General features: G+C 42.5%; 1 protein-coding gene across 7 annotated transcripts in view; it reads right to left on the bottom strand.

The window, feature by feature from the left end:
- The window catches only part of XPNPEP3 (X-prolyl aminopeptidase 3), a 548,503-nt gene that overhangs the window by 85,645 nt on the left and 449,011 nt on the right, over nt 1-13,847 (bottom strand). For 6 of the 7 annotated variants that reach the window (XM_044302131.1, XM_044302134.1, XM_044302138.1 and 3 more), the window contains one exon: nt 933-1,053. In XM_044302131.1, the coding sequence (XP_044158066.1) occupies nt 933-1,053 (121 nt within the window). The remainder of the gene's footprint in view (nt 1-932; nt 1,054-13,847) is intronic. The other variant, XM_044302133.1, reaches the window with a different exon arrangement.

The raw sequence follows: 13,847 nt of genomic DNA, 5'->3' as shown, positions 1-13,847 counted from the left end.
CTCGGCCGGGGGGAATCGGTAGAGGTCAGGTACTTCCCCTCTGCCAATAGGTGGTGTCCGGTACGGGTGTTAAACGCATGGTTGCTTATGGTCGGGTCCGAGCCTGCAGATTCCCCGTTGCTCAAGCTAGGGGCTGCACCTTTGTCTACTGCATCTTTTCTCAGGTTCATCCGTATTTTGTTAGCCGATTCAGGTATTGATCCTATGTCGATCACGGGGCACTCCTTCCGCATCCGTGCGGCGGCTGAGCCTCCATGCATAAGGTGCCCGTACACGTCATCAAACGATTGGGACGCTGGAGTTCCTCCTGCTACATTGGTTACATCCCAGATCCCCAATGTGAGATGTCGCTGGCTTTTCAAAATGTGGTTTTGTAGTGCTGTGTTAAATAAAGTCTTTTCAATTTCTAGGCATTGCATCTTTTGGCCCCTTTAGGCTACCCTTCGACAGTAGTTCTGGCATTACCCTGCTGCTCTTTAGGTAGGGGTGGGGTGAGTAGGGATAGTTAGGGTAGCATCTCACCATGAGTCGATCCGAGCACAAGTGTAGGCAATTAAGGTTGCCGGGTTTGTGAGAGGGGAGGAGAGCATAGCCTATTTATGCCGACCTCTCTTGCTCACACTCGTCAGTTCGAGCGCTTCGGCCCTCCCAGGTACCCACCCTTCTTCTCAGGTACTCCATATTGGTGTAGCCCTCTTTAGGCTACCCTTCGACAGCAGTTCTGGCATAACCCTGCTGCTCTTTAGGTACGGGAGGGGTGAGTAGGGTTAGTTAGGGTAACTTCTCACCATGAGCCGATCCGAGCACAAATCAATATTTTCATTCTTTTATCAGTTACCAAGTGAGATAAACTTTAAAAGCATGACAGACTTTAAAACAAAATCAGATCAAACAAGGCGGCCCTTTATTTATTCTAAATAACTTATTTTTACCTGGTTCTATAGTCACCACCATGCCTGGCCGGAGTGGCATAGATCGGGACACATCAGGAGTATCATGCACATCCATACCTAGGTAGTGTCCAACATGGTGTGGGCAGTACTTACGTGCAGCCTGTAAATAGAAAAACACATTCAATCAAATGTTTATATTAAATTACGCTGTTCATTTTTTTTTTTTAAAGATAGAGTCACCAGTTAATTCACTGTTAAACCAGGCACAATGCCTTAAGGTACTTTCACACTAGCGTTATTTGAATCCAGCGGGCAGTTTCGTCGCCAGAACTGCCCGACGGACCCGAAAAAACGTGTGAAAACGGATTACATTTGAATCCTGATCAGGATTCTGATCACAATGAAAAAATGCATTGGAAAAAACAGATCCGCCATTTATGGACTTTAACACGCAAAAGCCGGATCCGGTTTGACGGAACACAATGCAAGTCAATAGGAAAAATGCCGGATCCGGCGTTTAGTCAAAGAGTTCCGGATTTTTGGATGCATCATGAATGCTCTACATTTAGAATGCATGGGGATAAAACTGATCAGTTCTTTTCCGGATTTGAGCCCCTAGGACGGAACTCAGAACTGGAAAAAAAATAAAACGCTAGTGTGAAAGTACCCTAACCTTTCATTTAGCCATTTGATGCTTCATTCTAGAGAAAAAGTACTTTTAATACATATACAAATGAGCAGTCTGCACCCTTATCCCTATTGCTTCCTCTGCCCTTCCTTTCCTTTTTGATTGACAGGGCCATGCAGGATGATTATGCAGGCACCTGGCCCTGTCAATTGAGATGGAGAGGGAGGGACTGGCAGAGGAAATAGGAGAAGCAAACGTGCACAGAGTGGCTTGGGCTCATCTTCGGTGCACTTGACTACTCATTTGAATTTGGATTAAATGCACTTTTCTACAGAATGAAGAAACTGATTGCTACGTGACAGGTTTCATTACCTTCAGCTGACCTAACCCGACAAGGCATTTCACCAGATATAATGGTGAAATTCCTGGTGACAGGCTAAAGGAGCAATAAAAATAAAAAAGCACACACAAAAAAATAAACACTCAACAATAGGGACCATAATATCCTTTTTTTAATTGCACTAATTTTATCCAGTATTACAATTGCAGAGCAATGAAAACCAGTGTATTCTTCTCTCAGGCTGAAGTCATGTTTTCTCCCCCTCCCTCTCTGATACTACTGCATGTGAGCCAGGAAGTTTAGGAGGAGGGAGCTGGGTTTAGGCTGTTTAATTTTTGTCTACAGAATGAGCGTGGCCATTGTTGGAATAAATCTCCTAGCTACCTATAATAGAAAATAAATTTGGTAATAGTGCCAGCCATCAAAGCAGCTGTAGTATAAAAATTGAATAAGCCATAGTACCAAGTAGTGCTTACACAGCTAATTGGTGCTTGATTACAGCTCTAAGGGGATAGTCACTAGACAGCTGAATAGTTACTATGTATATATATATATATATATATATATATATACACACACACACACACACACACACAGTGATTTGAATGTTTCTTGACACCCTAAAACTAATAGTGCTGCTTTTAGTCTGAGCCTTATTGTGTGCCCATAGATCAGTTTACAACCACATATGAGGAGTTTCTGCAAACTTCAGAATATAATAAAATATATTCATGTTTGATTTGCTGTTTTAAAAGCAGAGAAATAGAAATTTTGAAAATTGCTATTTTTTTCTAAATGTTTGGTAAATTTGGGATTATTTAATAAATAAAGGTGAAATATATAAAGTCAAATTTACCACTGTTATGAAGTACGAGATGCACGAGAAAACAATCTCAGAATAGCTTGGATAAGTAAAAGCGTTCCAAAGTTATTACCACATAAAGTAACATGTCACAATTGCAAAATTAGGCCTGGTCAGGAAGGGGGCGAATGGCCCGGTCTGGAAGTGGTTAAGGTTACATTCACACAACAATACAAAACAGACATGCCACAGGCATTTTAAAATGGCCGTCACACATCTGTTTTAAGAACAATGGCAATGGTAGTCTACGGGGTCATTCACACATTTTTTGACGGCTAGTGAATGACCGATATCATAAAATAGAACATGTCAGCCACCATTCAATTCAAAGGGACCGTTTTTAAAATCAGTTTCTCAGAAAATGAAAAAATTACATAAAAAACAGACCGTCATGTGAATGTAGTCTAACATATCCTCCTCAATTTTTAACAGAACATATAATACCCTTAGAAATCTCCCATTATCGTGTTAGCATACATAGATATACAAATTATCATAGGAGTATATTGCACCAACAAGAGCTCATAGGAATTACAATGTATAGTGTATATTGCACAACAAGCGCTGCTCATCCACTTCGTTATAGTCTCGATCTGCCAGCTAAGTGAGGATGTAGCCATTTCCTTTTCTCTAATGTTGAGATGATACTCACTTGCACATAATGAACCTCCACTGCAGCCCCCCATGTGGGAAAAACTGTGCGAATGTCTGGAATACTGCTCACTGACTAGAGCATGACAAGTCAAGTATAACACTAAAGCTACATGTGGGATATTTCTAAAAACAATATTAGGGTAATAAATGCAGGATTTTAGTTCTATGTTATCATCTGCTGTGTTCCAAATATGGATTCAAATTGAAAATCAGAAAAAAGAGACTTGTGGTTCCAGCACTGTGATGTAGAGACGAGACGAGAGTATGGTGCTGGAACAAGACACAGGCCGAGAAACTTTTCCTCACTGAACCAGCCTATAGTAGCACCGGGACGACCACCTATCGGGACACTTGGCATGCGGATGATCCGCACACATACAAACTGCTAGCAATTGAGGTGGTAAAGCAGCCTCGTCACTGACATCCAAAAGTGTCTGTAAACCATTTTTTACACTTCCCTATGACACTTACAGTCAGAGGTAACCCAGCACTCCTTGTGCCTGGAGGAAGCAGAGCAGTGCATTAGCACGATGGAGGATGACTCTGCGAAATTGCAAGACTAATTAGCAATAATAACTGCTGAAAACAAACGTATTCTACAGAAACTGGACGAGCTGGAAAACTGTTCCAGATGCAACAACCTCTGCACGGTAGGGATCCTGGAGGCAGTTAGACCAGGAGACTTCTGATAACTATGTGAAGAGGATTTCTCAGTGGCGCTAGGCCTGTGACATAGCTGCAGAGTTGAAAGAGCACATACAGTGGGCCCTGACCCCAACCTTTCTTCAGCCCTCTCTGCTTTAAACACTACACAAGAAAAGCATAGGCACCCCAGGGAAATCATCATGCGTTTCTTGAACAACAATGACAAGCAGTAGATCCTTAGGGCATTCAGAGGGGCCAGGATCTTGCTTTTTGAGGATTACTTGATGGAGGTAGCACAGAAGAGACACGCCTTTAGTACCATACTGTATTAGGGCTAATTCACCAAAAAAACATTTAAACTGACCTATCCGGCTACTATTAGAGTGTTCTTGCCAGACAGCACCACCCAGATTTTTACATCCTCCGAAATGGCCAAAAGACCTTACAACGCTTCTTATCCGACCACTGAGCTTCTCCAGCAAAACAATGATTTTTACTGTTGGAACCAGATGACTGTCCAATCAAGTCTATTAGTCTGGGGGTTTCCCAGACGCCTTCAAGATCATCTGACCGCAGTCCTCCGAAGACTCAATGACAACTAGAGAAGAGTCAGCACCATTCCACAGAAGGCTGAGTGCAGTGACTTTTCTTTTGATTTCCTTTTTTCCTGGACTATTTGTTTCAGTATCTTAGTTTGGATTCTGTCCTGTGATGGGGCTGATCCTGTTGACATCCCTGAAGCGAAAAGAGCTACCTTATTAATGGTTTCTGGGAGGGAGTTATTATGTTCTTATCCTGAAAGAAAGTGGGGTCCTATTGCCTGCACTATTGGATCATGGGTCTTTTTTTTTTTACCCCGTGATGGGTCTGTTTTGCTTTGCAGATTTTATCTAAACCTTTGTTATTACTACCACAGGTGTGAAGATACCTTTCAATGACACACCATGGGATTGTGCTATTAGTTAGATCTACTTTTCTAAATGTCAGGTAAGGAAAAGTGGATGCACTGTTTAAGGGGGGGGGGGGAGTTCAAATGTCTCTTGACAGGCATGTACTACCAGAATCCTATGCCTCTTGAAGGGTTGGATTGTTACTATTTAACGGCTTCACTTCTCTATTGATAGATCCAACATAAAAATAGTATCCTGGAACGTTAAACGACTCAATTCACCTGCCAAGAGGTCCATGGTTCTCAAAGGACTTTACCCTCATGTGGTACCACTCCAAGAAACCCATTTACCATCTGCTGACGTTCAAATTTTGGGTGGAACAAGTCTATGGAATATCTTCAGACAGTAATAATTGAGGGTTAATTATGTTAACACATAAAAACGTCTCTTTTTCCCTGATTGATTTATGTTGTGATCTCAGGGAGGGTAGATGGATACAGGTCAGATTCCAACATAAGGGTGAAAAATTAAATGTCTTTAATCTATGGTCCTAATGAAGTCATCTACTAACTGATGAGTTTCCTAATAAGATAGTAGGTGGAGATTCGAACACTGTTCTTTCTCCAGGGAGGACAGGAGAAGCTCTTCAGACATGATTTTGCATATCAGATGTAGTGACAAGCGCATAGTATCTGTACCTGGTAATTTCCACTTACAGGATGCTTGGTGGACTTTCCACCCTAGTAACAGAACATTTATGCACCTTTCTCATGCCCATTCCAGCTGGTCCCATATCAATTACCTCTTTATACACAAATCTCTAGCCAGTCATTTCAGACCACTCCCCAATCCCACTCACCATTCATGATATTGTCCCCAAACAGTCATATAGTGGAGTTTCCGAACTTCTGTTGCAGATGATGAAATGTTTAGAGTCCTGCTTAAGGGATGGTGGCTTGAATATGTAGGAGATAATGCTGCCCATTAGGAAAACACTTCCCTTTTTTTAGCCACTGAAAAAATGGCACTTAGAGGAAGATTGAAATCCTATGTCACCTCCAGAAAAGCACCACACAAGGCATACAAGCATTCTGTTCAGGATCCTACACTTGATAATAAAATAGGTGAGTCGGGGCAAAACATGTATTCGACCTTTGGTTAGAATGGAGGGAACGCTTTTATAGGACTGCCCTGGAGGGCAAACTCCTTCAGTTTAGTAACAAATACGGCAAACTTCTGGCAAGACTGGCCAAAGGCAAAAGACCAGAGCCCTGTCTGGTTCATCATAGAGGGTACCCAGGTTTTGAAAGAACCCCTCCACAGAAGTTAAACTGGCGCCAGCAGGTAAAGAGAACGCCCAGTCCTGGGGATCACCCTGTAGTCGGGAAATGATAATGCCCACACGCTGACTCTCGGGGGCCAGAGGACACGGGGCGCCAACGGAAGTAAAGTCTGCAACTCTCCTTATAAGAGAGAAACTTCTTCCGGTCTCCAGAAAAGGGTTCTGGGAGCTAAATCTGGGGCTCAAAATGCGGACTGGAGGCCTGATGAGTGGAAGAACCTTGCCCTAACTCAAAAGAACTGAGTTTTTCCCCTAGCTCCTGCACCATCTGCGTCAGATTAGAGACATGGTCAGTCAGGGTCACCAGAGGATTCATTATACAGTGGTTATTGGGCCTGTTAATCTGTAACGGTCACGTACACACAGACACAGGGGAGAGGATAGTGACCACAGCACTCCACCCTCACCCCTGGCCCTGCCTACTTGCCTCACGAGTCCTGATGACAGGTGACAACTGGACGGCAGTCCCTAACTTAGGATACGTGCGGGAAGGACAGCCAAGACAAATAACAGTTTTTCAGTTAAGAAGTTATAGCGAAATCTGTTCAACTGGTTCAAACGGAGGTTCCATCAGGACTGAGAGGACAGAGTTTAAATCCCAGGGTGGAATGATGAAACGGAAGGCGTGTAAACATCTCGTAGCCCCCTTTAAAAATGCTTGATTAGTTTTACATCCAGAAAAGCATTTAAAGCTGAAACCTATACTTTGAGCGTTGCAAGTCGGAGACCTTTATCCAACCCTGCCTGTAAATAACTTAAAATTTGTGGAATGTCTGGAGAAAGGTGATTATTTGAAAAGGACGGGAAAGCGTTCCAGATTTTAAAATAAATTCTAGATGTTATAGGCTTTCGACTCAACATCATCGTGGAAATTACTACATCCGACAAACCTTTTCGTCTTAAGGCAAAGCGTTCAGCCTCCAGGTCGTTAGGTTGAGTTGGTGTATTTTAGGATGAAATACCGGACCCTGGTAGAGAAGGTCCGGGGTTGATGGAAAAGTCCAAAATATCCCTGCAGACAGACTGAGTAGAAGGGGGAACCAAGACCTTCTTGGCCAAAATGGAGCAATGAATATTATCTGAGCCCCTTTCTTCCTCTACCTTCATTAGAACTCTTGGAATCAAACTGAAGGGAGGAAAAGCATAAAGAAGAGTCTTTAGGGATAGTGCATCTACCCATAACGGCTTGTCTCGTCGGGAGCAATATTTTTGGGTCTGCCTTTTGTCCTTTGTGGAAAACAGATCTAGATCCGGACCTACCCACTTTCCGCAGAGCTGCTGAAATATCGGATAATTCAGGGACCACTTCCTTCAAAGTCCGGCGGCTGAGGAAGTCGGCTATTGCATTGTTCACTCCTTCACATGAACTGCTGTCAAGGATATAAGATTATTTTCCGCCAAAAGAAAAATGTGTTGAGACACTGCCCCTAGGGAATGGCTTCTGGTCCCTCCTGTCAGTTCAGGTAAGCTACTGCCGTGGTATTGTCTGACAACACTTTTATATGTTTTGGAGATGAGGGTGTGTGAAGGGAGACAATGACTGTAGATGGCTGAGAGTTCTCTCAGATTAGAGGAAGCATCTAACATATCTTTGCCCCATCTGCCCTGAACTACTTTTCCTCCTGAGTGACCGCCCCATCCTAAACTGCTGGCGTCTGTGGTCACAATCATCTGTTTTTCCTGGCGCCAACAGACCCTGTTTGCAAGTTCTTTTCTATTCTCCACCACATCAAAGATTCATTGACGGAATTGGGAATGAGAACACGTTTTTCTAGAGCGCAATTAGTTCCATCCCAGGAGGAAAGCTTGAAGGATCCTTGTATAACTCTGAGCCCATCTGACCGTTGGGATTGTTGCCATCAGAAGACCTAGGATGGTCATGATATTCTTTATGGAGGAAGCCCTTTGGCTTCAGAACGGAGAGATTTTCCGAAGTAGACTGTTCCATTTTTCTAGAAGTAAAAAAGACATTGGCAGATGAGAGTCTAGGAGTACCTCTAGGAAGAGCTTCCTCTGATCTGGAGACAGGTCTTATTTTGGAAATGTATAATCCACCCCAAGGTGGTAAAGCATTCTTGCACTTGGGAAAGGTGGGATCGTAGAACTTCCTTTGAGGGTGAAGCAATCAGGAAGCCGTCCAAATATGGCATAATTAGAATCTCCTTTATTTTGTGACCTCTGACATGATTTTTGAAAATACTCTTGGAGCCGAGGAGAGTCCAAATGGCAGGGCTCCAAACTGAAAAAAGCGTAACTGATCCCCCTATGAAGACAGCAATTCACAGAACTGGAGGAATTTTCAGGATTAAAAAGGAATCCTCTCCCTCTGCCCCTGGATGGCTGCCACTTCCCAGATCCCTCTTTCTTCCTCTGGTCCAGTCTCGTTTTTTTCTCGTTTCAAAAGGATCGTCTTTGATGAAAATAAGAACTCTCAAGAGGATATCCTTTTTTCTTATCCGAGGCCTTGTCCAGAATGTCATCTAAGGTTGAGCCAAATAATCTATCTCCTTCACAGGAAATTGAGCACAGGCGATTTTTTTAACTTGCATCACCCGACCATCTATGAAGCAAAATAGCTCTACGGGCCGCATTTGATATTCCAGAAGACCTGGTGGCTCATGCACACAAACTTATTTTCTTTCCGCTTCCGTTCCGTTTTTTTGGGGGACCGTATGAGGAACCATTCACTTCAATGGGGCTGTAGAAAATACAGAAGTTACTCCGTGTGTATTCCGTTTCCGTTTGTCTGCATGGCCGTTGCGCAGAAATGTGGTGCATGTCCTATTATTGTATGCAAATCACCGTTCGAGACCCAAGTCAATGGGTCTGCAATAAATATGGAACGCACATGAAACACATCCGTATGTCATCTGTATTTTGCGAATCCATACTTTAGAAATGCTATGCTCAGCCCAGATTGCTCATGTGTTTGGTGATTAATAGGTTACTGTTTCTGTATACAATCTGCAAAAAACGGATCACATATGGAAACCATACAGATACGTTTTGTGCAATAAAGGAACAGAAGAGGACCGTAATCATAGAGAAAAAAATCCTCAGATACGGAACAACGGATCAGTGAAAAACGGACCGCAAAACAACAACGGTCGTGTGCATGAGCCCTAAGTCTGCAGATGCATCTGCTAAGAAATTTGACGCTTTTTTTTTTTTAAGTAGGCAAGGGGGCTAAGATCTTCTCCTTGGGGGTACCTGCTGCTAAGTGTTCTAACTGATTGAGCCAGACGGATAACGTTCTGGCCGTGCAGGTAGACGCAATACTGGGACGCAACATAGACGTATTTGTTTCCCAAGCTTTTTTCAATAAACTTTCACATTTTTTGTCCATAGGATCTCTCAAGAGACCCATATCTTCGAACGGGAGAGAGTTTAATTTTTTTCAGAAATGTGGGCTACTGGGGCATCAATTTTTGGTGTTTTGTCTCACAGATTAGACTCAGACTCCACAAAGGGATATTTCCTTTTAAAATAATTTGTTACAGCTGTTCTTTTTTCGGGATCTCTCCACTCCTTGGATATCAGGGACTTGATATTGTTATGGATGGGGAAGATCATTTTCCTTCTTCCCCCCAACCACTGGAACATTTGATCCTGGACAGAGTGGGTTTCTTTGACCTCTTCTATGTCCATAGTGGCCATTATGGTCTTTAGAAGACCTTCTGTCTCCTCAGGGAGAAACAATGGTTTACCAGAAGCAGAGTCTAGGTCAGATACTAGTTCCCCTTCATCCAGATCAAAAGCCATATCAGAAGCAAAGGATCTATGAGACATGGATGGGCGTGGGGATTGTAGCATAATTCTGCAGTCCACCGCCGCAATAACCTCTTCCTTAATCATAGCTCTGATGGTGTCAAGGAAGGATGATGACTCCTGTGTAACCACATTTTCAGTGCATTTTGGGCATGATTTTTTTTTTGGGGGGGAGGAAAATGGGGGGGAGGAAAAGGTCTTCCTGCACATTTTTTGAGCCTTGAGTCTCCACCGGCTGGCTTAGGTGTCATGGTCTCTCTGCCCGAAAAAGATTAAATAAAAAACGTATAGGTCCAGGAAAAAATAAAGACCATCACCTACACAAGGGGTGGATATTTGGATAAAACACCACTGCCACCATGTGATAAGGAATGGAATCTCGCCTGGTCACGTCACCATGTCAGATCCTGCGCGTTTTCCCCTTATCTGGGAATATCGTGAGCCCGGGGAAGCCTGCACGCAGGGATTACTCCTAGGAACGGGTAAGGAAGGTGATGCATCCCCGGAGTTCCCATTCCCTGATCCGCCCCCCCACCTTGTGGGGAAGAGGATTCAAGGCTGGATGATAAAGACATAATTCCTGGCACTCCAGGAGAGGCTTCCGCGCATACCCGAGGACAGGAAACGACTGAATAAGTAAGGGTAAGAGGCCTTTTTAAATCATGTGCTTCTGCATTGTTTACTGTCATGGGGGCGGGGACACCCTGTGAGTGCCATTGTGGAGGCGCCGGGGAAAAATCACATTGTTTGCGGATGATGTCCTTTTATTTTTTAACAAAAAATAGTTGTGGAATCGCACTCACCAGATCTTGAGGTCGTCCGGTATGCAACAGCCTACCTGGAGTCCAAGATTCATCAGGGCTCCTGCGTAACAAGTCCCAAAAAAGAAGATGGAGGCAGCATGTCCGGTATAAAAAAACCTTTAATGGGAACAGCCAAGTGAACAAACGTGCAACAGGTTGTGACGTTTCGGCTGATCCACAGCCTTTATCAAACACAATGTGAAATCTAAAAGTACCTGTTGAACCACTTCAACCCCGCTAGCTAAAACCCCCTTAATGACCAGGCCACTTTTTACTTCAAATTGTTTTTTATTGTTTCATAGCAATATGAAAAATACACTGAAAGTCAATAAAAGATTCGCATTGACAAAGTCTTGTACACATCAGCATACTTAGATAACAGCCAATACAATAGGGATACAAATATTGAATGTATCGTTATATCGCATTGTCAGGTAAAACACAACATAACCTGAGAAAAAACCCTTATCAAAGGGTAAATAGGGGGGAGGGGTATAGGATGTATGGGGGGGGGGGGGAAAGCAGAGGGAAGGTAGGTATAGGTATAGGTATAATTAGTCTTAGTATCACATTCACTCTATCATTCAAAACTATTGCCAGAAGACAACGCCACAATCTCTCTAGGGAGGGTGCTATCTTAGTCAACAAACCCTCTGAATTTTTTCTATGGGCTCCATATTTCCGAAAAGTGTTGAGGCGTTCTGGCATCCCAATGGGCTATTTGTTGTAACCTATAAATTTGGTCACATTTCAAATACCAATGTTGTAACGGTGGGGGTTCGGATTTCCTCCAATATACCGCCACAAGAATACGAGCAGCAGCCAATAGTATTTTGCATAAGATGTGAGTCACTTTTGATTTTGTACCCTCTATTTCTCCCATTAAACTAAAAAGACATAATTTGGGTGACGCCCTAACTGTTACTCTGCTTATGTTGGATAAAACCCTACAAACCTCTTGACAATAATTTTGTATTTAAGAACACGACCACCAGATATGGCTCTGAGTACCTATAGCGAGGTCACATCTCCAGAAAATCAAGCTGACTTCTGGGAACATAGTGTTTAAACGTTGTGGTGTATAATACCAATGTGTAAGAACCTTATAGCTGTTTTCTTGCAGCTTTACACATCTAGAGACTTTTCCTGGAGCTGATAATACCTTTGGTAATTCCCCTTTATCAAACTTTATAGCTAACTCCTCCTCCCATTTATCGATGTATCTGCATCTATTTGTATTAGTGAAGGAATTAATTGAGGTATATAACTGGGAAATCTTCTTTTTAGGTTCCAGCTTTTGCAACGCCATTTTCTCAAATTTAGTGTGTTCCGTGCCCCATATAGAAGCTCTAGTCAGTCCTTTGAAGATGTGGTAACAGTGTGCTATTTGGAATAAAGTACAATTTTTCAAGGCAGGATGTGACTTCAATTCTGACATTGATGTCAAGTCAGCATCTGGACACAGGGACATTATCGGTGTCTCATTATTTTTATCCTCTTCCTTAACCGTATTCCAAAAACATAAACTGGACTGACACATAACGTCCCTTACTTGCATCAGTAAAGCATAGTTAGGCATCAATTTCAGTAGCATATTCATATTACACCACCGTGCTATTGTGTGCTTAGTCATCGAGCTATGTGTTTTTAATAATTTGTTAACCTTCTTTAGATCAAGGAATAGTAAGGATCGTAACGGGAGATTCGACATTGCCTCCTCTACCCTAATGTCTAGTCGACCAGGAGTAGGACGAAGCCAATCCAGGCTTCTGGTACAGAGAATGGCTTTATAATAAGTGTGAACATCCGGTACTCCCATTCCTCCTCTCGTGGGATGCCGCATTACATACGCCGAGGGCATTCTTGCTTTCTTTCCTCCCCACAAAAACTTAAGGAAAATCTTCTGGACTTTTTTAAAGAAAACTAAAGGGATAGGGATTGGTAGGGCTTGCAAATAATACAACACTTTTGGAAGGAGTATTGATTTTATCAGGGATTTGCGGCCAAACCAAGAGACAAATGGGATATCCCAGCTACTGATTAATTCTTCTAATTGCTGAGGAATAGGTTGAAAGTTTTCACTATATAGTCTATCAAACTCAGGGGTAAGTTCTATTCCTAGAAAAGTTATCGCCCTTGACGTCCATTGGAAGGACGTGATGGGTTGCAGAATAGCCTGTCCACTTGTTGGCAAGGATACATTTAAAACTGTTGACTTCGAAAAGTTAACAGAGAAGTTTGAAACTTCATGAAATTTATCCAGGACAGACATAATCACTGGGAACGCATTTTTTGGGTTTGTGACTATAAGTAGGACGTCATCTGCGAATGCAGCGGTTGAATGAACTGTCTTCCCTACGGACTTCCCATGTATCTCCGTGTTCTGTCGAAAAGCCTGTAGCAAAGTTTCTATTGTCAGTATGAACAATAGAGGGGACAAGGAGCAACCTTGCCGGGTACTGTTGTTATTTTGAAGGGGCGGGAGAGAGAGAGTTCCGTTCACCAGGACTTTTGCTGTTGGATTTCTATACATTGCCATAACACCATCAATAAATGATTGAGGTATGCCAAATCTAGCCAGTGTCATGGACATGAATTGCCAATCCACTCTGTCAAATGCCTTTTCGGCATCCATACTCAGCAAAACCAGAGGTAAAAAGGTACTTTTTGCACTCCTGCACTACACTACTTTCACCGTTTATTGCTCGGTCATGCAACTTACCACCCAAATTAATTTTACCTCCTTTTCTTCTCACTAATAGAGCTTTCATTTGGTGGTATTTCATTGCTGCTGACATTTTTACTTTTTTTGTTATTAATCGAAATGTAACGATTTTTTTGCAAAAAAATTACATTTTTCACTTTCAGTTGTAAAATTTTCCATATATAAATTTTTCGCTAAATTTATTGTTCTACATGTCTTTGATAAAAAAAAAAATGGTTTGGGTAAAAGTTATAGCGTTTACAAACTATGGTACAAAAATGTGAATTTCCGCTTTTTGAAACAGCTCTGACTTTCTGA

The sequence above is a fragment of the Bufo gargarizans genome, chromosome 7 (assembly GCF_014858855.1).
Source record: "Bufo gargarizans isolate SCDJY-AF-19 chromosome 7, ASM1485885v1, whole genome shotgun sequence".
Classification (NCBI taxonomy): Eukaryota; Metazoa; Chordata; class Amphibia; order Anura; family Bufonidae; genus Bufo; species Bufo gargarizans.
Note: the sequence above shows the minus strand (reverse complement) of the source record. Positions and strands in the feature narration are given on the sequence as shown.